At 41.8% G+C, this 25,459-nt stretch overlaps 1 protein-coding gene across 1 annotated transcript in view; it reads left to right on the top strand.

The window, feature by feature from the left end:
- EGLN1 (egl-9 family hypoxia inducible factor 1) overlaps positions 1-25,459 on the top strand; it is a 46,017-nt gene that overhangs the window by 17,674 nt on the left and 2,884 nt on the right. The window contains 3 exon segments of the mRNA XM_039530873.1: positions 14,349-14,468; positions 17,592-17,728; positions 24,061-24,128. Coding sequence (XP_039386807.1) covers positions 14,349-14,468; positions 17,592-17,728; positions 24,061-24,128 — 325 coding nt within the window.

The following is a 25,459-nucleotide window of genomic DNA, read 5'->3' on the forward strand; positions in this document are numbered from 1 at the left end:
ACTTTCCCAAAGCATGCTGGTTTTTAATCACTCCCATTTATTGAAATTCAAAGCAAAAGGATAGGGATGAGAAGGAACTTAAGTGAAAACTGATATGTTCAAATAGGCTTCAGTGGAGAAAATGCAATGAAAGTGGATACGTCTCCTATGGGCTCTATGATGCCAGTGGGATGAGCAGACTCCACAGTGGAGGACTCTGTACAAAATTGGTGGTTTAGGAGAGCAGGGGTGAGTATCCCAACTGATCTAAGTTGTCTGTGTACAGCAGGAAGGATGTGGAATTTCCCAGAGGACTTGTCTGGTTGAAGACCAGACCCTGTCTCTGATGGGATGATACCTGGGAATCTGAAGAGATTCAGAAATTCCCTCTCAACAAGTCTTCTCTTGTGGCTTTTACCACTGTAATGGATAATCTGGCCATTAGAGTCTACAGACTGATGAAGGCTATGTTGCATTTAGAAGACTTTCTTAGTAATCATAAAGGCTGGAAAATTACTCTTTTTAGAATGTTGGAGCCTGGTAACAGGTCTCAGTCACCTAGATGGGCTTGGTGTTAATTACTTTTTCCTATAATAGTAATGAATTTATGGAATGAAACATTGTTAGTGGACTAGCCTGGTACTTGAAAAATATAAATCTAATTTTATACCTATTTTTAGCAAATGCACGCTCAAATTGTTTCTGCACTTATCTTTGAGCAGCAGATCACCATTTGGCCATTATATTGCAATTCTGTCAAAGTGAGCCAGTATTATAACAATCTGCTATAACAGTTTATACAAGCACAAATGGTAACTGTTTCTGGAGGTAGAACAACATGTTAGCTTTCCATTCCATTTAGTGTACTTAAGTTCTTCTGTTTTCCCCCAGCATAACTGAGTAATTTTACCAATTAGTTAAGTCAGTTATTGATTTAGAATTATGTGCATAGGATATGCGAAGTTTTATTCATCATATTAATACCTATTAAAAATACTATTTTATTTTAACATATGGGATAATTTGGGAATTCAAAGCTCTTGTGTTAAAAGGACACAAAGTTAAAACACGTTTTTCTGACGGTTTGACCTACTTTTGTAATGTGTAAGACTAGTTATGCTTAAGATAAGAGTAAATACATACTTTTCTTGTCAGTTTTCTTTGTGCATTTGACAGCTCTCTGTGTATCAACAGTTTCCTCAATTGTGTTATCTAATCATTCAATCTCCCCTGTTTTGAATCTTTCACACATCAGCAAGGAAGAGATACAGTTAATACTTAATATAGGAAAAAGTGAGGTAAAACTACAAAATTTGCAGATGGGATTTGGGCGTAGGGGTAGTACTTGAAGATGCTTTATAGTTGACAATGTTTCAAGTTGATGGTATCCCTTTGAAAATGACCAATCAAAGCATTACTGGGTCTTGACCCCACTAAGGTTTTCTGTACCGTTACAGAAAAACACAAATTTTTGTAATGTAGGTACACTCTAAAGTCTGGAGATTAGTTTCAAAGGAAAAGATGAATCAGGGCTTCTTTAAATAGTCTCTTTTGTAACCTGTTTTTTCTCCAAAAATGTGTTTTATTTCACTTAAATTTAGGCACCTTCATTTTTTTTCCCTGCACTGCATGAAACAATGTGTAACTCCTCTTTGATCCTGTAGTGGAAGGAACATGGTCAAGTACTCTATTCTGACTTCTCTTTAACATTTGGGTTTTTTAATATCCTTTAAAAAGCTCATCAATGAATGATTCTTTAAGGTAAATGGTTGTTTTGTTTCAAATCTGTGAACTTAACTGGAAAGCTTTATTTTTTTTGAGACTTGTTGTTTACATTGTGGTACTGTCTAGAGGTCCAAGCCTGTTTTGCTAGGCATGTGCAAACATAACAAAAACAGGCTCTGGTCTGAAAAGCTTACAGTCTAGGTAAGTAATGTAAGTGAAGGCCTAACTTAAAATAGTTCCGGAAATAGCTTTCTGTTCTTTGCTGCTGCTGTTAAATTAGAAAAAAGTCAGTGTAAATTAGAGGGGTGTGTGTGTGTGTGTGTGTGTGGTAAATTTAAATTTGTGCTTTACGACAGGGGTGGACAAACTTTTTGGCCCTAGGGCCACATTGGGTACAGAAATTATATGGAGGGTCGGATAGGGAAGGTTGGGGGAGGCTATGCCTCCCTAAACAGTGAGGTGTGGCCTTGCCCCTGCCCCCTATCCAAACTCCTCCCCTCCCCCCTCGGAACTCCAGCATCTTATCCAAACACCCCTGCTCTCTGCCCCCGACCATCACCCTGGGTTGCCTGTCCCCTATCCACTCCCTCCTGCTCCCCACCTCCCTGACCACCCCTGGGTCTCCTGCCCCTATCCAGTCTCCCCTGCTCCCTACCCCCTGACTGCCCCCCCGAGGCCGCTCCCACCCCCTAGCCAACTATCCCTGCTCTCCCTGCCCCACATTACCTGTGGGGTGGGGGAAAATGGGGCTCAGTCTCCCTGGCAGTTGGGCAGGGCTCACTCCCTATCTGGGCTTGGCTGCTGGGGATAGGGGCCAAGCATGTTGGGGGTGGAGGGGAGCTTTGGCTTGCTCTGCCACTGTCTCTGGCAGCAGGGCCCAGGTGCCTTGACCGCCCCCCTGAAATGCCCCCTGACTGTGCTGCCCTGGAGCACCAGGTCTGGTGGTGCTATAGCCGTGCTGGGGGGACTGTGAGGGAGGCAGGGAGGGAGGGGAGCAGAAGGGGAGGGGCCAGGGGCTAGCCTCCGCCCTGCTCACCATGCTGTCCACACGCTGCTGGGGAGTTGGGCTGGCTCCTCCGCAAGCCTGTCCTGACCCTGCTCCCTGGCAGGAGCTCAGGGGCCAGAAGGAAGGGTCCTGTGGGCCGGATGTGGCTCGCAGGCCATAGTTTGCCCCCCTCTGTTCTAAGAGGTGCCAGACTTACAGCACAGAAACTGAAGCAATCCTTTTAGCCATATAATAGAGCCTTTTCAGGCAGTACTAATGCAAGCTTCCCCTGCTCTTCTGACCTTGTTTCAGACGTGTTTAGAGGGAGCATGTTTTGGAGGAGCATTGTCCATGCCCCTTCTGTTATTGTTATATTACCAATCTCAGTGGTCCGCAACCTTTCAGAAGTGGTGTGCCGAGTCTTCATTTAGTCACTCTTATTTAAGGTTTTGCGTGCCAGTAATACATTTTAACTTTTTTAGAAGGTCTCTTTCTATAAGTCTATAATAAATAACTAAACTATTGTATGTAAAGTAAATAAGGTTTTTAAAATGTTTAAGAAGCTTCATTTAAAATTAAATTAAAATGCAGAGCCCCTGGACCGGTGGCCAGGACCCAGGCAGCGTGAGTGCCAGTGAAAATCAGCTCGCGTGCCACCTTCGGCACTCGTGCCACAGGTTGCCTACCCCTGATCTATCTGGAGACTGCTAAAAAAGGTGCTAATTATGGTGAGCTTTCCACTTGGAGCTGATCTGTGGATGCCCCATTCATCTAGGCCTTTGAATGATGATCAGATAGCACCTGCTCTTAAGTGCTGCTCACCTGGGCCAAATTTGAACTGTTGATCTGTCAGTAAACAGAACTACAAAAGAAAAGACCTACAGATGAAGGAATTGATGTCCCATTATTTTATCTGTGTTTAGCAGTCTAATCTCACCTCATGGACTTGAAAAAACAAAATTTGAAAAATTTAAATAAATATTGGAAATAAGCTGGTAACATACCTTTTTAAAGAAAAGCTATTGTATAACAAGGGATTCTCCTTTTTTTTTAGATTTATTAAATTTAAATTTTCAAAATTTTAAAGCAGCTAATGAGATATTGAGATAAGACTAAAGTTTCACTAGGAAGTGGATGTTGCTTCTGTTAATAGAACTTGGACTTTGCCTTTGATAGGAACCAACCAGCTGTGACAAATTCTGTACAAGATGGAAGTAATGCTGGCGGGTTACAGGATTCATTTAGAGGAATACTGTCATTCATTTAGAGGGAAACTGTCATCAGCTTCAATTGAGGGTTTAGGGCTGACCCTTTCTAGTATGGTTTGTAAACTTAGGGGACTTTTGGATCCTTGGCTGTATCTTAATGTGGAGTTACCAGCAGTAGCTCATAGTACTTTTCCATCTGTGGCTGATCAAGAAGTTGCAGTCTTTCTTTGATCTGGATCTGACCAGAGTTATCCATGCTTTTGTCACTTCCAGACTGGATTATTGTCATGTGCTCTATATGTGCTCTTTGAGAAATCTCTGTAGACGTTAGCTGGTGCAGAGCTCCATGGCCTGCCTTCTGAGTGTGCTGGATAGGCATGAGCACACAGTACTTCAGCTATATGCTCTGTACTGGTTTCCTATTTACTTCCAGGAGCATTTCTAGGTGCTACTGATACGCTCCCAAATCTGAGATGTTTTGTAATTCATTTGTTTAAAAGATTGCCTTCTTTCCTGTGTTGTGCAATTATAGTTAAGACACAGTGGGCTGCTTCAGTTGTTTAGTGCTTGGCACTTGGTTTCATGGGATCAGTAGCAGGGCATTCACAGTTTAAAAAACATGCTTTTGGAACTTGTTCCCTCAATCATCAAAGCCTGCGTTTGGCAAGCTTTAGATCATGCTGTAAGTCTGCTATTTCCCCCTCCCCCCATCTCCCTTCAGTCAGATTCTTGTTTCAACATTTTTTGTCTTGTTTGTTCGATATCTTAAGTCAGTGAAGGCTTATGAATGGTACTAGTGTTTGTTTTGGGATCAGTATGTTCTTAATTGTGCTATACTAAAAGACTCATCAATTAAAAATTACTACTTCAGTATCTCAATTTGCTGACCAACAGGTAGTGTTTCTGAAGTTTCATCTGCCATTAAGAGACTAGCATTCACAGTGTGGGGATGACACATCGGTGACACATACTTCTTAAAGGCATGTGAAAGACTGTGCGTGGCCATTCTCTGTAGAGGGCTAACTTCCATTTTTTAATTATAGTCCTTGAGTTGCAGTAAAAATTTGGGACTACATACTCGCCTCAATCCATAGCATATCTCCTATTCATCAATGGGAGGTTTGCCCAGAGATCAAGCATTGTATGTAGTAACTAAACTGATTTAATTATTTAATTTGTTCAATACTTTATCATTGCATTCATTATTATTACTGAATGGGGAAAATGTGCTCACATTTAGGAACACTTCTATTTCTGGCCATTGTTTCTCTTCCTTTCCCCATCCTCCTTTCCCCTTCTTTTTTTGCTTCCCTGTGTCTTGTCCTTTTTGCATTTCCTTCCTTGCAGCAACTCCCAACTCTTCCTCATTCACTGCTTAAAATAAGTAGTGAAATAGATAGTTTACACTTTGAAATATCATTAGGTTTTAGAATGAACACGACAGTGAAATTAGTGGAATGGGGAGTTCGCACCTTTGAGCCATTGTTTCAAGGTTTCTGCAGACTTGGGCTGACTTTTCTTTGGTTTATGCTCTGACATTTGGAAGACTTGTTTTAGAAACACTTTTTTTAAAATGAAAACTTAGATTCTGCAAATTCTGAATCATAGAATCATAGAATATCAGGGTTGGAAGGGACCTCAGGAGGTCATCTAGTCCAACCACCTGCTCAAAGCAGGGCCAATTCCCAACTAAATCATCCCAGCCAGGGCTCTGTCAAGCTGGGCCTTAAAAACCTCTAAGAATGGAGATTCCACCACCTCCCTAGGGAACCCATTCCAGTGATTTGGTTCACTGTGGCATTTAATTTCAAAAGGGGGAACTATACAAAAATGAGGGGGTTAGTTAGACAAAAGTTAAGGTATAGTGACTAAGGGCTTGGCTACACTTACAAATTTGCAGCGCTGCAGCAGGGTGTGAAAACACACCCTCTGCAGCGCTGCAAATTGCGGCGCTACAAAGCGCCAGTGTAGTCAAAGCCCCAGCGCTGGGAGCCGTGCTCCCAGCGCTGTCCGTTATTTCCCCACAGGGAGGTGGAGTACGGACAGCGCTGGGAGAGTTTTCTCCCAGCGCTGGCGCTTTGACTACACTTAGCGCTTCAAAGCGCTGCCGCGGCAGCGCTTTGAAATGCAAGTGTAGCCAAAGCCTCTAGTGAAATCCCTTTTTAAAGACACCATAATAGAGGCCCAACTTCAATGTATATCTCCCATGTTGTTCACAAATATATTGTATGGGCCAGATCCTACCCATGGGGTGTGTGTATATGACACCTTTGATCTGAAGTATTCTAACTAGTCTTTCTCTAGGAAGTATGGTATATTGAAATGTCTGACGATCCTCCAGTTTGCTGCGAAGGTTGCTGCTAATTGGGCTTGTGGTGGCATGTGTATAAGAACTCTCATCTTGCAGGGATACATCTGAGAGGATGGAGGTGCATATCTGCTATCTTGAAATCATTCTTGGGTCCAGGTCATTGTGTTGCTCTTTCTTCCAAATGCAAGACTTGTAAGCAGGGCCGCCCAGAGTGGGGGCAATTTGCCCCTGGGCCCCGCAGGAGCCCTGTGAGCCCTGGCCGAGAGAACCTTCCCTGGCTAGAGGTGCCTTTTTAATTTTTACTCACCTGGTGCCGGTCCGGGTCTTCAGTGGCATTTCGGCGGCAGGTCCTTCAGTGCTGCCAAAGATCGGCGGCCCGGCCTTGACTCGCGCCGCCGAAGACTCAGAGCGCCACCCGGTGAGTACAAGTGCTGCAGCGGGTGGTGCCTTTTTTTATGTCCGCTCCCCCGCTTTGCCCCAGGCCCCCTGAATCCTCTAGGCGGCCCTGCTTGTAAAATGGCTTATGAATGAGCATTTACTGTTTTGTAAGGCTGCCAAGTACTTGGTCTCCTTGTTCTTTGTCTAGTGGGGGATTCCCCCTTCTGTTCTTTCAAATGGGTGGAAGAAGACAAAAACTGTTTTTAGTTACGTTTTATTTCAGAGGAATTTTTTAGTTTTCAGTTCCTGCTAACTAGTCTTTCTCCTTGGTTCATTCTCTTCTTGAATGGTGTCTATTTGGCTCCATTTCCTTGACTTGTTTTCTCACTTTTGTCCCTCAAACGGTAGCACTTACCCAGTGTTGTCCACAGCAGTTATGATTGACTCTTGTGACAGAACTCTAGTCGACAAACTTAGTGATTACTTGCTGTGAAAGATTAAGTCAGCCTTGTGGAATCCTATTCCCCATTGGCATAGGAAGAGCGAATCTTTTTGAGGGATATATCCTTTCTTTTTCATTATAGTCACTATAATTGTAAAGGGCAGTCTAGTAGACTTTGTGCCTGGTTTTGGTAACCTTTCATGTTGGTTTTTCAAAGTTTGGTATAAACACATTTGGAATAGATCTAGCCAAGTCCCTTATTAGATTGCTGACATCTGGTGGTACAACTGATTGACTTTTTGTGGAGGGTGAGTGTGTTGCAGAGGGAAGTAGGTGTTTCTTCCAGAATTCCTTTGTTCTCTTCCCATTGACATCCCTGATTGCAAGTGACCCTCCCAAGGAGAAATGGATGCTGCTCCCTCTTAACTAGTCAGTACTTATCTGTTGGTCAGAGTTCATTACTTGAGGACTTCTGCACTCTGAAGTGGCGTCTACACTAGGGAATCATAATAAATACAAATTCTTACAAACTGATTCTGTTGAATCTGTGGTAGAACTGATAGTTGTTTGTTGTTGTTGTTTTATCTTGTATAGACCAGGTCTGAAGATGCTGTCATTGAAGCACTCCCATTTTCCATTGACTGAGAGAGGAGCAAGGGGTTCTAAATCTGATTTTCCCCCCACAACCACATGACCATGTGCTTTGTAAAGTGTACAGTGTTCTTAAAATGGTTAAAAATTTTGAGCTGGCCTCAGCACAAAGCCATTCTATGGTTATTTATTATTTTCCCTTAAGAGACACTCACTTTTGTTAATGTTGATCTGTCAGTAAACAGAACTACCAAAGAAAAGCCTCACTCTTCTGCATGTTTGGCTGTGGCACATGGGCCAGATGTGGGTGCTGAAGTTGTGGGGAACAAAGGTGTAAGGTGCCTCTTATGCGGTCTCATGCCCACTGGGTTTGTGCTATTGCTTGGATTGATGGTTTCCAGGCAATGACACGTGCTGTTGTTTGTTCCTTTAAACCAGGATTTGAATTGTTGTTCAGTGATGAATGTCTGAACTGGTTAAAATGTTTACCTTTGAAACTCTGGTTTTAAGAAGCAAAAAATAATTTCTGAGGGAAGCTACTTTTGAAGGGTAATATCAAGACTTATGCTACCAGCATTTCAGTTTGTCTTTGCTCTGAGTAGGGTGAGATGATGTAGTAGAAAATCAACTTATCTATTCTAGAAACTCCCATTAGTGGGGTTGCACATGTAATGATAAGAAAGTAAAGAAAAGTTGTGTAGACACATTTTATAGGTTAAAACTTATAAAGCAGAATGTCATCACCGTTAGGCTATATGTTTCTCCGTGGTCACAAATCTTATTTGATCAGATTTAAATACAGTTAAAATTATTTTAAAGCAGTAGTTTCTCTTTTTTGGTATTACTGTATCCAGGGTGGATTAATTTAAATTACTGACTTTAATCATGATGTAAATCAGCAAGCAGGAAACTTTTGATTTAAATAATCTCTATTAATCTTGTTTTGCATTTAAACTTTTAATTTTTTCTAAAGAGCAGTTGATTCTCATTGGTTGGTATTACACTAAATTTGATGGGGGTTTTATTGTTTTGTTTTGTTTTTTGCTGGCCAGGAGTATATACTGTCTTTCACATTTATTTAAACCATTCTAAAGATTATCTACAACTATTCAGTTTCTTGATTTTTTTTTTTTGCATTTTTTATGATGTTATAACTGGTGAATGATGTTTGGGTTTTTGTTTTTTTTACTTGATTTGTGTCAAAGCTCAGTTTGGATGTTCAAATTCAATTTGAAATGCATAAAAACAGCATTTTAAAATGTTTATTGGTTAAAGAAAATTACCTTAAATCAGGATGCATAAGAAAGTTTATAAAAATATATTGCATTGCACTAATTGAATTATTAAAGGTAATGTTATCAGTAGTTTGAATTGAGCTGATTGTTTCTAGTCATCAGATCCTTCAAAATTTTAGAACAAGTAGACCCATGGGTGCCAACTTTCCAAAGTGGCGAGGGTTGCTTGACTCCCGGCTCTGGCCCAGGCCCGCCCCAATGCCACCTCTTCCCCCAAGGCCCTACCCCGCCCCACCTCTTCCTGACCTGTTCCGCTCCCTCCTCCGTAGCGTGCTGCATCCTTGTTCTCCCTCCCAGCCTCCTGCATGTTGCAAAACAGCCGATTGTAGCGGGAGGGAAGCACAGGGAGGGAGGGGGAAGCGCTGATCCGCTGGGTCTGCCAGCGTGCAGGAGGCAGTAGAGGAGGGGAGAGCTAATGGGAGGGGGGCGCTGCTGGTGAGTGCTCAGCACCCACCATTTTTTTCCCCTCGTGCCACAGTGTCGACGCCTATGAGTAGACCACCTCTCTCACATAGCTTTTATTCATAGATCGGAAGAGGGTAAACCAACTTTGCTTGCTTTTTCAACTCCCAGTTGCTTTCCCCTCTTTGAATCAATTAGTCATTGAACTAAACTAGATGAAAAAACTGAAATGAAGATGATTCTCTCTGCTCCTGCAGAAGAGGCTACTGCTATCATAAGCTGGTTTAGCCCTTCAGCAAATACTGATTCCAGGTGTTTAATCAGTGATTTCCACCAGTTCAGTGGCTGACTTTCTTTAAAACTTGACAGCAACTTGTACTGCTTAATATTACTTTATTTAATCTAAATTATTTTAATAATCATAGTAATTTTAGGCAATCATAATTTCAAATATACTCAATTTTAAAAAAAAATTATTTAAATATTTTTTTAAATCTGATTTTTTGAGATTAACAAACATTGGTTTTTATCCATCCTGACCTTTCCACGTAATCAGCTACTATTTATGTTTTTATCTAGTTTTCATTCAAAAATTTTATAAGCACCAAGATGCTACCCAGATAATCAGACTAAATGTTGGGTAGTATGTCATGTTTAGACTGGAGAACAGATGTTGGCAGCATTAAATGATATACAATATATACAAATTGTCCACTTTAAAATATGCTTCTTACACGTTTGTGCTGAATATCTGTTTTAAAGAGGTGTGATTATAGCAGCAAGTCTTTCTGTTCATTAAGAATTTTTGTTAGTCACTGAGATTTTGATTTGGGCACTAAACATAGATTGTGTAATCTTAATCTGTTTTCAAACATACACTGTGTACCTCAACAGTGTTAAAACAAATGTATACTAATATGTTAATCTTCCTATTAAAGTTGGTCCAGTTCTATTAACCCTCCTTGCACAAAACTTTTATTTAAATAAAAAAAGCTAACTTGTAAGCTAAATTCCAGTATTAAAATTCCTGTTGTGCCTTTAATTAGAAATAAGAAAATTTTCAAACAAAGAATGAAGCAGCTGGCTAAACAGGGTTGCTAACCCTCCAGGATTGGCCAGGAGTATCCAGGAATTAAAGATTAATCTTTAAAGATTGTTGTGTGACAAAATCTCCAGGAATACATTCAACCGAAATTGGCAATCCTGTGGCTAAAGCCAATATTAGTGATTCCTTTTATTCATGAAGTGTCTCCTGGTACTAGGAAATAATGAATTATCCTGCTAATCTTTTATAACATTGGGTGGGGAGGGGGAAATCATTAGTTTTACACACAACTCCCTATATTAAATTTGAAATGTATTATTCAAGGATGGTACTCATAAGGGGTCAGTATAGATTTGAAATGCATGACTTGACACTGCTAGTCTCTCAGCCACACGCTGTTGATTATTGCAGAGAGATGACATTTGGTTAAATCTTAAACATCTACTCTGTATTATCAAAGACTGTTTGTCAGGAAAAGGCCTTGCAGTTCTGCATTACAGGGAAGGAAACATGCTTATTTGGACCTAGAGGGGACATTGGTGCCAGATACGGGTTTTGAAGGAAGTGGAACACTTTTATGCACTCTGTATTTGTACAAGCACTTAACTTAGTCTCCTGAAATCTATACTGTAAATTCTGTTTCAAAGTCTTGGGTGGGGAAAAGCTCCAAGTTGATGAATGCAGGAATAGGTTTAGGAGCAGGGTCCGTTTTTCTGTGGAAAATGTTTCCAATTTTTCTAGTACAAAGTAAAACACTAAAACATTAGTTACAGATTATAGGTGAACATTTAACAAATGCCCTGTGCTCATGTTATTTGGGGGGGGGTGTGTGACTGTTATGGTATAGAACACCTTATTTCTGATAATTACAAACTTTTGAGGTACTATAAATAAATAGAACTTTGTGTCTGTGTCCTAGCTGTATGGGGACGGAGAGGGAAAGTCCAAAGTAAGAAATAGACATAAGCTTCCTACATCAACAATATAAATAAATAAGAAAAAGATAGGGACACACCTATAGTCATTCTCTCTAAAAAGCTTTTAACATCTGCCAATTTTGACAAAGAACGTGTACCCGCAGAAGGTTTGGAGGTTTGCTTGGAGTTAGTGAGCACCCAAAAATCAATGGTATGTCTTTCTGCTGCGAGTTTACTTCTGCATTATTTTCGGTATTGCCATCCAGAGGGTTAGATAGAAATAAAAATAAAGCATGCGCGCGCTCTCTCTCGCTCTCTCTCTCTCACACTCACACTCACACACACCACTGTGATTTAATTGTACACATATATATAACTGCCATATCCTTAAGTAGCAAAATGAAAACTCTTAAATATGAATAACTTTGCAGTACATGAGAACATATTGATATTGTTTTGGGCAAAGAAAAAATACATTTCACAGACACTATGGAAACTGTAAGCTTTCTAAGTTTCCTTTAGAATAATTCAGTTGGGGGGGGGCAGGAGGGAATGAATAATAAAGCAATATACGTAAAGATAGTATGCGATATCGGTTTATTGCCATTTGCTTTCCATTTTGCTCCTAAATGCTGAGTCACCGTTACTGATATGACCAATATATATTAGCCAGATAAAGTGTCACAGCAAAAGTATTTTCTTCTAGTATACTGACAACTGACTTTAAACATATTTATTGGAAATTCTACATTAAAGGATTAGGTGGTGATAATGGGGTTTTCATTGTACTATCTTAAAAAGGGCTGGTGGGTCTGCGTCTTCAGATGGCTTTGAAAGCTCTCCTTTCGATTCATTAGGCAGAATTAAAATTGTATGATCCAGTCTCCTGGATCAAGTCAAGAAATAGTAAATGAAGAGAATCTTCCTGTAACTTACTCATTTGGTTTCCTTCCAGATTTACAAATTTGTGGAAGCTATGTTGTTCTAACTACGTAACTTTTCTTCCCTGGATGCACTTAAGTGTGTTTGAGGGAGTATTTTCTGGTGGCTAGAAGGGCCTGGTATGGGAAGCAGGATTCGTAGGTTTTACTCTTGATTCTCACTGACTCAGTGAATGATCTTCAAGTCATTAATAGAAAATTGAGACAGAGAGGCTCTGTTACATGACTTTAGTAGTACCTGTTTCATTTAGGTGTTGAGGCTTAATATCTGTAATGGACTTATGTGGCACTTCTCATCCAAACATCTCAAATAACTTTTTATATATTTTAGTATTCCTTTAAATTTGGATGGAGGTGCAGATGAAATAACAGCTGGGGATAGGTGTGGGTGAGGCTGGATCCAGCAAAAACTGGACTCAGCTTTCAAAGTTGTGCAAGTTCTAGAATACCAGATACTGGTTCTGTGGTAGACTGACATTTTTTCAAAAGAGAGGTTGTCTTTCTATGGAAGCCAATGTCTTCCTTTTCAAAACTAGCTTCATTTTTCATTCGTTAATTCCTGTGGATAAAAAACAGGAAGTTACAGAACACTAATATGACATTGTTTGGTATCATAAACCCACAAAATCTAAACAATACTGAATTAATCTTCCTGTGGCAACAGTGATAAATGTTGACCTTGCCAAATATTAGGTCATGTTACTCTGTGTAATATGTTTACTTAATGTAAGATCCTATAACAGTGAATGCATTTAAGGGATTAAGCAAACTCTGAATTTTGTGGGTTTTGTGGCTTTGAGATTTCTGCCGTAATGTCATATTAACTTAGCTTTTTGCATTAGTGTGACTATATGTCCATACTTTATGTTAAGATTCACCAAATTTTAAACTTGTATTTACTGACACCATCTTTAACAAAGGGTATATTCTGATTTCTCTGCGTAGGACTATATTTGTGTTTTAAATGTTAAAATATGTAGGTTGGCTTTTACTCTTGTAGCAAGATCTTCTTTCCCAATTATAATGAACCTTAAATGCTTTTAAAACCTGCTATTAAAATATCCTCCAATCTATGTGCCAAACAGCAATTTCTTGCCTTTGGAATAAACTCTCTAATACCCTTTGTTTGTCTAGATTATAGAAACATTTTTTTTTTTAAAAAGGCTTTGCCTCCATAAATCCTCTCCCAACCACAATATCAAAACATAGTGCCAGCAAAGCATGCACTGAAAGACTTCAAATTGTGTGGGGCATGTTTTTAAAATGTTAAGCAAAGCATAAGCTGTACAATTCTTGTTGATTATAATAAGATTAGCATGACTGAAACTTTGCTCAGCCATTTGAAAATTTATGGTTAGGTTGAAATTTATGGTTGAAATTCTGAGCTAAATTTGTTAGTCTAACTTCAACTCAATCAATGAAGGCCCATTGTCTAGAGATCCTTTCTAAGCCTAGGCATCACTAAGTCTAGTTTGTCGGGGGGGAGCCATCATACCCTTTGCAAAAATGCAAAAGTCATAATTGTAGTTTAAAAGAAAAATGAAAAATATGATGTATGATGATTATAGGTACTTGGGCATTATGATGATGGATAGCAGTATAAAATCTTTAGATTTTCACGTGAAATTGCTTATCGTGGGAAATAATTCAGATTGACTTAATGCACAAAAAATGGAATCTGCCACTTGTCCATACCCACCTTGACAAACTATCAATTAGAAAGCATAGTAGGGGTTCTTCTGTGGAAGGTTTGTTTTATATATAAAAACATTTTGAAGGAATGACTCTTAAAACGTAGGCTTTGTTTTCATTTGCAGATCTGCCTTTCATTGTGGAGTCATTCAGACAGGTAGGGAGTAAGGAAATATCAAGCAGAACTTCTGTCTCAAGGATTTTTGTTCAGAGTCTTTCAGTGAGTCAGGTCTTGTGGAGCTGAAAGTAAAGAGAATGTTTTTCATTCTTGTAAATTGTTTCTATAGCTACACCAGTTCAGGGAGCTTTCAATGGATGCTGATGCCTATTAACAGGTGTGAGTTTAAGTGTGAACTGACATAGATGAAGTGCAAAAATCCAGTTTTACAGGTAGGAGAAATGTCCTTTTGGTTCATATGATGATTCTTTGATTGCAGGCAATGGTGGCTTGTTATCCAGGCAATGGAACAGGATATGTGCGTCACGTTGATAATCCAAATGGAGATGGAAGATGTGTCACATGTATATATTATCTTAATAAAGACTGGGATGCCAAGGTATGTAGTTTTTCTTCCTATATAAGAGAAATTAACACATTTTTTTCCTGTGTGTGTTTAGGATTCCTGCTCCTGATCCTGAAGCTTTTCATTGAGCTCCATATCACTTACTTGGTGAGGTGTACCAAATAGTAAGCATTATTGCTTCAGGGTTTTGAAGGATATTGATAGAACCTCCTGGAGTGGGAGGCTGGAAGGGGCTAATAAGCTTAATATGGTATACATTTTTGTATGTCTTATTTGACATAAAATAAGCCAATTACACTAGTATCTGAGCACCCCAGATACCTAAAAATTACTATAAGCATACGTATGAATACACATTAATGCAGGGGTTCTCAAACTGGGGGTCGGAACCTCTTAGGGGTCACGAGGTTATTACGGGGGGGGGGGGGTCGCGAGCTGTCAGCCTCCACCCCAAACACCGCTTTGCATCCAGCATTTATAATGGTGTTATATAAAAAATTGCTTTTGAATTTATTTATCAGGGGGTCACACTCAGAAGCTTGCTATGTGAAAGGGGTCACCAGTACAAAAGTTTGAGAACCACTGCATTAATGTAATATAAACAGAACAAACCTCTTTCCCAATTGATATTAAACAAAAAGTAACTGAAGAGGGAATGTATTAATGAGATTAGTATGAAAGTACAAATGAAAGATATTACCTTCAACTTTGTAGTGCGTGTGGGTTTTTAATTTTTTTTAATTAAATTTTTTTGAGTCAAGGTGGCATTAAACAGTAGCCAACACCCATTCTGCCTGAAGGGAGAAGCTGGAAGTTAAGGAGTTTCTTAAACACCAGTTGCACCATTTTAACTATATCAGTAGAGTTTAAAGCAATACAACCCTCTCTAGTGTGGACACAATTATACCAGCATTAAGATGCCATATAAACTGTATAGCTTGTACTCATACAGGAAGAGGAATAAGCTATACCGGTAAAGCACCTTTATAGTGGCATAACTGCAACCATCCTAGGGGTTGTACTGGTGTAACTATTGTGTTGGGTTGTTTTAAATCACTGCCAATCAAAATAGTCATATCAGTACAAAAATAGCTTATAGACCAGGCCTAAGACTTAGAAAAGATTTTTTCTGAGCTCCCAAAAAGTCAAATGTACTTTATGGCAGAATTAATAAATTCAGGTTCTGAAGGGTGTCTCCCTTGACTGGAATCTTGTTGACAGTATAAGATAATGTCTTCACTATATTGTTGATATACTGGCAAAGCCTTTGTGATATAAACTAGCCCACAGACTAGTAAATGGGTACCGTGGCTGTAGCTATCACTGTTCTGATCATTCTGTGTGCAGGATCTAATAGAAATCTCCATTTGGCTTTTAGCCAGTAGTTTTCTAGTTACTCTCTGGGATTTGGGGCCTGACTAACATGTCTAAATGCAGTTAACACTGTGGAAGTGTTGGTAGCTAATCCTGGTTCAGTACAGCCAAACAAGATATGCACAGCTATAACAAAGATTGCGTTGCCGAGGGACTAAGGAGCAATCACTTATACAGAGATTATTCCCTATTATTATGCACAGAAGAAAAGCTCACTCATGATTGTCTGAAAAGTCATGCGATTTATCAGCACATTTCTGTTGCTTAGCACCTTAAAAGTGAAAGAACTGAAATGAGGAGGAATATTAACCAATCTGATCTGATATGCAAATCCCTATGCTTAACTGGTTACCGCTGAGTTCAGTGGTGATTTTCATGTTCAAAGGTTTTCATGACACTGTCTCTTCACTCTACAGCCCTGTGGGGTAGATGGTATATGTGTACAATGTGAAGATCTGAAAACTGAGTTGGAGTGAGTGAAAGTAACCAGGTCAGGGGAGCCCACAAAGCTTGCACCTCTGACCCCTCTATGCAAAATGGTAAACCTCTTTCATTTAAAAAGTAAATTACTAGCCCATTCTGGCATGGCTGCATCCTTCAAACGGTAAAGAGATTGGTAGGGTTGAACATTTTGGTGATTTTTCCTTTTAAAAATCGTGGTTTACTCAAGGGTCTTAGCAGCAGCTGCCCAGACTGGCATTTGGAGCACTAATGACTTTAATTTTATTGCGGGGGGTTATGCCACAGAGAAGGGGCAAAAATCAGTTCATGGCTTTGAGGAGGCTTTCACTAGGTGTGGTGAGTTCTTTCCTGTTCACTGATTAAACAACCTGTAGCTGACCTGCCTCGCCTGAATTACCAGTATGATTTCTGGCCCCAAGGAGAAGCATAAATTGGTGGAGGAGCAGAATAGAGCCAGTCCTCCTCCTATCCTCAACAGTAGAAGCAGCCTTCCTAGGAGAGGGATGAACGGATTACAGGAATGAAGAATGGACAGGCTCTTCTTAGGTAGAAAGGAGGAATCATTGGGTAGAGAAGGGACAGAAGGAGGGGAAAAGAAGAACCATAGCCTCCTCATAATCAACAAACTACTGTCTTCCTCTGGAGAAAATGAAGGCCCATTGAAAACAATGTCAGAGTTGTTCTATAGATGCCACGATAGCCATTCTAGTACTTTAGTATATACGCTATGTATTGCTAAAAAACTAGGGATATGATACCCTCAGAGCAACCAGCTGGAGGGAGGCGCGATGTGACCCAGGATGACCAGGATCTTTAGAAAAATATTAATTGTGAGTAACTCTCTCTCTCTCTCTCTCTCCTTTTTCTGATGTTGGTATTCTGTAGAGATGCATACTCACCCACCTATTTAAGAGCTCCAAGTTTGGAAGGGCTTGAAATAAGTGGACAGTGACATGGCACCCAAAGAACAATGATTTCCCAAAAGCTTAAAAAAAGTTAACTTTTTTTCTTTTAAATTACAGATTCACGATTTTTTTTAAACGTATCATTAGCAAATCAATAATTGCCCTTGGAGAGAGCGAAACCTAGTGGGACTCAAAATTAGAACTCTGCTCTTCTGGGCTGTGTTCATTTTGCTTTGTGGTTTCGGTCACCACCTTAACATCTGTCTCACTTCCTCAAATGGGTAATGGTTAAAAAACAAAAACAAAAAAACCTTTTATTATAAAATGGGGGTTGAGAGTTGCTATTGTAAAGCACCTTGAAATCGCTGGATGAAGAGTAAATAAATATTTAAGACTGTTTTTTTTAATCACTTAGGTAAGTGGAGGTATTCTTCGAATATTCCCAGAAGGCAAAGCTCAATTTGCTGATATTGAACCCAAATTTGATAGACTGCTGTTTTTCTGGTCTGACCGCCGCAACCCTCATGAAGTGCAGCCAGCATTTGCTACAAGGTAAGATGAATGAGATGTAAGAATGTATTTCACAAAGCTTCTGTCAGAGGTAGAAGAACATATAATGACAAACTAAGAGCAAGGAGGAAATTTTAATATAGTATGGCCTGAAACAGAGCCCATTTCTTGTACAATTTGAGGCTCCTTTGCAAACATACTACTGATGCTTGATGTCAGAATGCCATCGTACTGTAGTCTTCCTATGCATTTTCTCCTCTGTCTAGAAAATCAGTCTAGTTCTGGGTACAATTCTGAGTATTCAGAAAATCCTTTTGATACATAAATACTCAAAACAGGACACCACTGGTAATTTTGATTTCACAAAGCTATATCAGTCTCAAAAAGGGCCTGATACAGAGCTCATTGTTAGCGCCCTTACAAATTCACTGTCCATTTTAGTCAATTTCATTGTCATGGAATTTAAAAAAGTAAATTTCATGGTTTCAGATGTTTACATCTGAACTTTCACAGTGTTGTAACTGTGTGGGTCCTGACCCAAAAGGGGGTGTCGTGGGGAAGGGACGGGGGGTTGCAAGGCTATTGTAGGGAGTTGTGGGATTGCCACCCTTACTTCTGTGCTGCTGCTGGCAGGGGTGCTGCCTGGAGAGCTGGGCAGCCAGAGAGCAGCTGCTGCTGGCTGGGCACCCAGCTCTAAAGCCAGCAGAAGTGAGGGTCACAGAGTATGTGGGGGTGGGTTACCATATGTCTGGGTTTTCCTGGCAGCCTCGTGCCCAGGACAGACAGCTGGAGCTGCAGCCTTGTGCTCTGGTTGGGGGCTGACAGCCAACCTCACTTCCGCACTGCCTTCAGAGCTGGGCACCCAGCCAGCAGCCGCAGAGCTTCCTGCAGCTGGAGGAGGTTCCTGGAGGTGGGTCTGACTCAGCTCCAGGAGCAGCCCATGCAGGGGAACAAGAAGTCCCGTCGCTTCCTAGCCCAGGCCAGGACTAGCAGCTGGAGACTGGTGCACAATATGAGTCCCTAGCTGGGGTGCCCCCAGCCCTGCCCCTCCCCTATAATAGCCAGATTTCACAGTCTGTGATGTGTTTTTCACGGCCGTTTAATTTGGTAGGGTCCTACCATAGTCAGTGATATCTTCTCACTGATTACAACTAGCTTTTTATTAGGCTTATATTGCATTAATTTTCCTCCTTGTACCTAGTTACACATCATGTGTTTGAGATTGGCTAGGCATAGCAATTTTCTTTGGCATTCTTTTCATTTAGGGAGGTTACTGTCTTTATTTTAAAATTTTCCTTCGTTTTCCCCGCCAGTTTTACACCACAAAAGTGGCTGGGGAAAGGATGGAATGCTCCTCTGTACTCAGCTCTCTATTACATGGAGTACTATGTTGCTCCTTGTCTGAATCGCAAACAGAACTTCGCTTTCACCAATATGCTACTAATTCTGCGGCAGAGTGGTAATGGTGGTGAACATATCTGCACTCACTGCCAAACCTGTGTCTCCAATGTGGCATTACCAGATGCTATCTGCCAATCTACTGGGGTGACTTTAACTACTAAGTCATTGTAATTATTAATTCTGTAGAATCCACATTTCATGTTGCACATAACATTTTGATATGTCAAGATGTAAAAGTTGGGATGCTAGTAGTGACACCCATACTTAATGTTGCTCAGCATTTTAATTTTAAGTCCTTGCGCCAAAATGTTTCAGGCTTTTTTGAGGACAAGGATCATAGGTAGAAAATGCGTTTTCCTGTTTTTAAATTCTTGCCATCTTTTTTTGAGTGGCTATAGTCAAAACTGCTGGGAGCAGAAAGTTGAAATTAGGTAGGAGGGAAAAAAAGATGAAACAGCCCTCATTGAGCCTTTTGACTGTTTTGGTTACATTGATTTGGTGAGGCACTATGGCCTAAAGCAGGCCTGCACAACTCGTAAAGCGGCGAGGGCCACATTCCTCCAAAGAAAACAGCTGAGGGCTGAAACCTCCCGGCCCCGCAGAAACACCCCGCCCCAGGGCCGCCCAGCCCTGCGGAAACCTCCTTCCCCAGCGCCGCCCCACCAAAACAGCTGTGGGCCAAAAAGGAAGGTTGGGGGTGGGGAGGTGATACTTTATTTTAAATCAACCAGGGGCTCCCAGCTAAAGAGGTGGCTGGGAGCCCTCAGGGTCAAATTAAACGGCCCGGGGCTCCGGCAGCTGGGGGAACCCGGCAGGGCCGGCTCTAGGTTTTTTGCTGCCCCAAGCAAAAAAAAAATTTGGCTGCCCCCCTTCCCAGCCCTGGGCTCCCCCCGTACCCTCCTGCTGCCCCAGTCCTGGGCTCTCCCCCGACCCCCACACCCCCCCTGCCGCCCCAGCGCTGGGCTTCCCCCTTTCCTCCCCACCAGTGCCCTCCCTCCACCCTGCTGCTGCCCCAGCCCTGGGCTCCCCCCACCTCCTGCCGCCCCAGCCCTGGGTCACTGATACCGCTCCCAGGGCAGGTCATTCAGCAGGAATTTTGGATGTGCACAAAACACAGACAGGATTGGTTCCTATATGGTTACAGAGCTGCAGTAAAGTGGAACAATTTTCAGCTTGTGTGATTGGAGGATATCTGGATGCATATTATAAGACTGTCCTCCATAAATGAGGAAACGTTGAGGTGCCTTCATTATTCTTTTGTTCCACTCTTTCTTTCTATGGGGAATTTGCCAATGCAATATCACTGTCTTCCTTTCAAACAAACAAAAAGGCAGTGGCTGTTGAAAATAGCAATTCCAGTGCTAATAAGCATTTCTTGCTCAATTTTATCCTACTTTTTCTACAGCAAGTTACAGTGGATCAGTATATTTGATTTGGGAAAAAATGAAGTAAAAGCTGCCCAAACTGAGCTTGAGCACTCCTGAATTTTGAGGTGTTTGAATCTGGAAGGCAGGTGCTGGCGGGGTGGCGGGAGGGGGCTGTGGGCTCCGGGCTCCACGGGGGAGCATGGCAGCAACTGTCTGGAGCTGCACGGAGCCAGACGCGCTGGTCTGAGTGGCACAGTAAGGGGGCTGGGGGTTGGAGAAGGGGTAGGGAGCTCCGGGGGGCAGTCAAAGGACAGGGAGCAGTTGGATAGGCATGGGAGTCCCAGAGGTTTATCAGGGGACAGGTAGGGGGTGGGGTGGGATCCTGGGGGGAAGTTGGGAGGGTCTCAGGAGGGGGCAGTTGGGGGACAAGGAGAAGGGAGGCTTAGGCCTGGTCTACACTAAGGGGGGGCTCAAACTAGGGTACGCAAGTTCAGCTACGCGAATAGCGTAGCTGAACTCGAAGTACCCTAGTTCGACTGACTTTCCCGTCCAGACGCGGCGGGGTCGAACTCCGCGGCTCCAAGGTCAACTCCGCCACCGCCGTTTGCGGTGGTGGAGTTCCGGAGTTGACCGGAGCACGCGGGGAGTTCGAACTATCGCGTCTTGATTAGACGCGATAGTTGGAACTCCGAGAAGTCGAACTCACCGCGTCGACCCGGACGGTGAGTATAGACCTACCCTTAGATAGAGGCTGGGGTCCCAAGGGGCAGTTAGGGGCAGGGGTCTCGGGAGGGGGCAATCAGAGGACAAGGAGCAGCAGCATTTAGATAGGGGGTCGGGGTCCGGGGTGGGGGCAATCAGCGGCCGCGGGCTGGGATTCAAAGGGCTCTGGGCTGCTGGCAGCCGCAGGGAGCCCTGAGCCCTTTAAATCCCAGCCGCGGCTGGGAATCTCTGCAGGCAGCCCAGAGCCCTCTGATTCCCTGCCGCGGCTGGGATTTAAAGGGTTCTGGGCTCCCTGCCCCTGCGGGCAGCCCAGAGCCCTTTGAATCCCATCCGTGGCTGGGATTTAAAGGGTTCTGGGCTCCCCGTGGCTGCAAGCAGCCCAGAGCCCTCTTGATTCCCGCCACGGCTGAGATTTAAAGGGCTCTGGGCTGCCTGCAGAGTGCCGTGTGCGGGGGATTTAGAATCCCCCTGCAGGCCGCACAGTGAGGCTCCGTGGGCCGCATGATATGCAGGCCTGGCCTAAAGGATACAATAGTGGGCTGGAAATTAGGAGATGTCAGTTCTGTTCCTGGCTCTGCCACTGGCCTGCTGGGTGACCTTGGGCAGATCACTTCCTTGCTCTGTGCATCAGTTTCCTCATCTGCAAAATGGGGTAATGATATTGACCTTTGTAAAGTGCTTTGAGATTCTACTGATGAAAAGCTCCTTATAAAAGCTAGATGATGTTTATTACATACTGTTTGGTAGTGTTTAGGATTATCCTACTTTGGGTGTGCAAGTAATCAGAACAAAAGCACTTTTTAAAGCAACACCCCAAAGGAATGTAGGTATATGTGTGTCAGACTAACTTGGGTACGCAGTGCATGTGTTTGATCTTGTAGGGAGCGCATTGGATGAATTGCATTGCAAGACCAGTGCCTCACTCAATATGCACCTTCTAAGGTGTTCACTCGAGCAAGATGCACATCAGGTGAAGTGTGTGAGGAGGAGGAGCCCTTGGCAGATTTACTGTGCACCTTGTACACAACAGGGCATTCTGGTGGTAACTAGCCAAATAGGAAAATTCCAGACTCTGAAATTTCTTTTATTTGGGGGAAAAAATGGGGACAAGGAGAGGGGGAAAGTCCATTTAAAAAAAAAAAAGTCTAAACATGTTAAGAGAGTGAATATTCTGATTGCACAGTTAAGTACTCAAAAGTTAGGAAATATCAAGGTTGATGTTGCCCATTATTACTCGTGGCAGCAAAGGTTACTGTGTTTCAGCTCTAGGACAAGAATGATGAAAGTCTAATGACATTGCTGCTACTCCCTAAAAATCTATTTTGTGGAGAATCTCACCTCCAGAACCAAGTAACTGGATCATACAGAAAATATAATTTTATCTTACGTAATCAGATGTCTGTTTTTATGTGAAGAGTGGAGTAGAAAAAAATTCTAACAAAAAGGTAGCTCCCAATTGAGCTGGACCTGATTTTTAACTTCGATTTTCCTCTATACTTAAGCTGTGGTGCACAGTAAAGGGGAATTCTGCTTAACATCATTTTGAGACTTTGGACTTCAAACTATTTGCTACTTCTAATACTTTAAATAAATCTATATATATTTAAACATTAAATTTTCAAGTCAAGCAGAAATACTCTGGCTGTATTTTGTTTGCTTGAAAGAAAACCTTACTGACTAATGCAAGCAACAGGAATTAGAGAATTGATGTTTCTCTGCATGTTAAGAATGTAAACTAGAAACATAAATCGCTTCCATTTATGGAACACTTGTAATTTGAGTCATAAAGCAATCTGTATATTTAAATGTACAGAAATCAGCTGCTCCTGGCAGGGGCGGCTCTAGCTTTTTTTCCACCCCAAGCATGGCAGTCAGGCAGCCTTCAGTGGCTTGCCTGCAGGAGGTCCGCCGGGCCCGCGGCTTCGGCGTACCTGCCACCGAATTACCGCCGAAGCCGCGGGGCCAGCGGACCTCCTTCAGACAAGCTGCTGAAAGCCGCCTGCCTGCTGCTCTCACAGGGACCGGTAGAGTGCCCCCCGCAGCTTGCCGCCCCAGGCATGTGCTTGGAGCACTGGTGTCTGGAGCCGCCGCTGGCTCCTGGGTTGAAGCATGTTACTGTTTAACAGTGTACAGCAACACTACACAACAGCGTAGGACAGGCAGCTTGTTGAAAATTCATGGGTTTTTGATTAGGCAGAATGTAATAACCTTTATGCTCTAGCCTATTTAGTTCAACACCCCACTTCCTTTGCAAAATGTACCAGGGGATTTTTAAATACATGTGTGCAGGACCTTCTCTTTATTCTATCTTGTTTGAAAGATTGTATTTCCAAAGGCACAATACCCCTGGAAGCTTTGTTGGGTCATTGGTTCAGTACTGATTCAGGTGGAAGGGTGCCACTTACTGAAACTACTAAAAAGTGTCTATCATGCACTATACATGGGCTATAGAATGCTGGTCGATCTGTCTGGAAGGGATAATTACTTCTCCCTCCCAGTGAATGATCAGCAGGACGCTACCTTGAACCTGCTTAATTTATGAAATGTGAGACCACAACCTAAGATGGTCTGGCTGCAGGCTATACAATACAGTTTCTTTCATGTGATTTGGGTAATAATGGTATAGCATTTACTGGAAAAATGCAGATTCATAGCATCAATGGCAAACCCACTTTGTCTTTTCAAACAATTTCCTTCATATAAATGGTATTAAAACAGTAGAAATTAACAGAAAATCTTCTCCCTCTATTCCCTCTAATCCTACTCTATCAAATGTACTGAAAAAAACCTAACAATTAAATGGGTTGTATTATGTAAATAAACATCACTGCTTGTTTTCCAGACATCAGGAATTCATTTGTTGTATTTTCATCCATTTTATAGGTACGCAATAACAGTGTGGTATTTTGATGCAGATGAAAGAGCACGAGCTAAAGTAAAATATCTAACTGGTAATTAATCACTTTTGTATATTTTATATATATTGGTTTTCTGGAAAAAACATGAAAATAGTCTTAACACCAGCCACCAAGAGAGGGTTAACATGACTTGTGTAGTCGTGTTTTAGAAGAAAGGTTGTCAAATGGTTTGGACTGTAGGTAGCCTGTAACTTGAGAGACCCAGATTCAGTTCCCTGCTCTGCCAAATGCTTTCTGCATGACATTGGGCAAGTCACTTAGCCTCTGTGTGTCTGTTCCTGGTCTGTAAAACTGGGATATTACTTCTCCCCATCCCTAATACCTAGGGTAATGGGGGCCATGCAAGTACCTAAAATAGAGGATAATTTTAACAACTGGACAGGACTTGATAAATCAGCTTGAATGAAGTGTGTGTATTGAAAAACAAAGAAAGCTAAAACTGAATATCTGGAATAAAATAATTGAGAATGTATTCATTTACGAATGTTGATTTTTGTGATAGTCGCTTCTTCTGCAAGGCTGCCCTAAGCCCACTTAGCTAAAATCTGCCTTCCTCTTGTGGATTGCCCTTCAAGAGGAAGTTGATTTAATTTTCCTGTGCAAATAAGCAAGCTTTATCAGAATGAGCAGCTTAGTTCTGCTGTCATACATGAAATTAATGTGAAGTAGTTGATGGCATTGGCAGTAAAGGTCAATTTAAATATTTTTGCATATATAGTTATAGGGCTAGATTCCCAGCTGCTGGGAATTAGAATAGCACTAAGGAAGTCAATGGCTCTACGGTGACTTTCACCACCTTGAGAATCTGGTTCCAATCTGACTTCCTCTGAGTCAATGAGGGTTTTGATTCTGATTTAAACAGGAGCCAAATGTGGGAGCAGATGCACACACTGCTTACGATTCCTATTTTCCCTGGTACAGTCGATGACATAACGGACTACTAAAGCAGTATGAGGATTGTAGCTCTTTCTCTGCTTTAGGGAATGCAGAAATCTGGGCAGTTCAACTCTGGTCTTGGTAGATGATGGGTCGTCTTTTGGTTTACCATTAATCTGTATAGATTTAAAAATTACAAAACTAAATACTTGATTTCTGTTAATGATTTGGAGACTTAAACAGTTCTGTTTTACTTTACAGTATTACAGTTCACTTCTAACGAAAAGGGCAGGAAAGATGACAATTTAGGGTATACCTCAGATAGGATGTTAATGTTAGAAAGGATAAAGTAATTCTCTTCACAAAAGTAGAATGATGGACCAAATTCTGAGGTTCACTTGACTTCTCTGCGAGTTTGCCTGTGTAAGGACTGAGCCCTACACTTTCAAAATGGACTGTCTGAAGTTAGGCTCTTAACTCCATATTTG

This window comes from Mauremys reevesii, linkage group 3 (assembly GCF_016161935.1).
Source record: "Mauremys reevesii isolate NIE-2019 linkage group 3, ASM1616193v1, whole genome shotgun sequence".
Lineage (NCBI taxonomy): Eukaryota > Metazoa > Chordata > Testudines > Geoemydidae > Mauremys > Mauremys reevesii.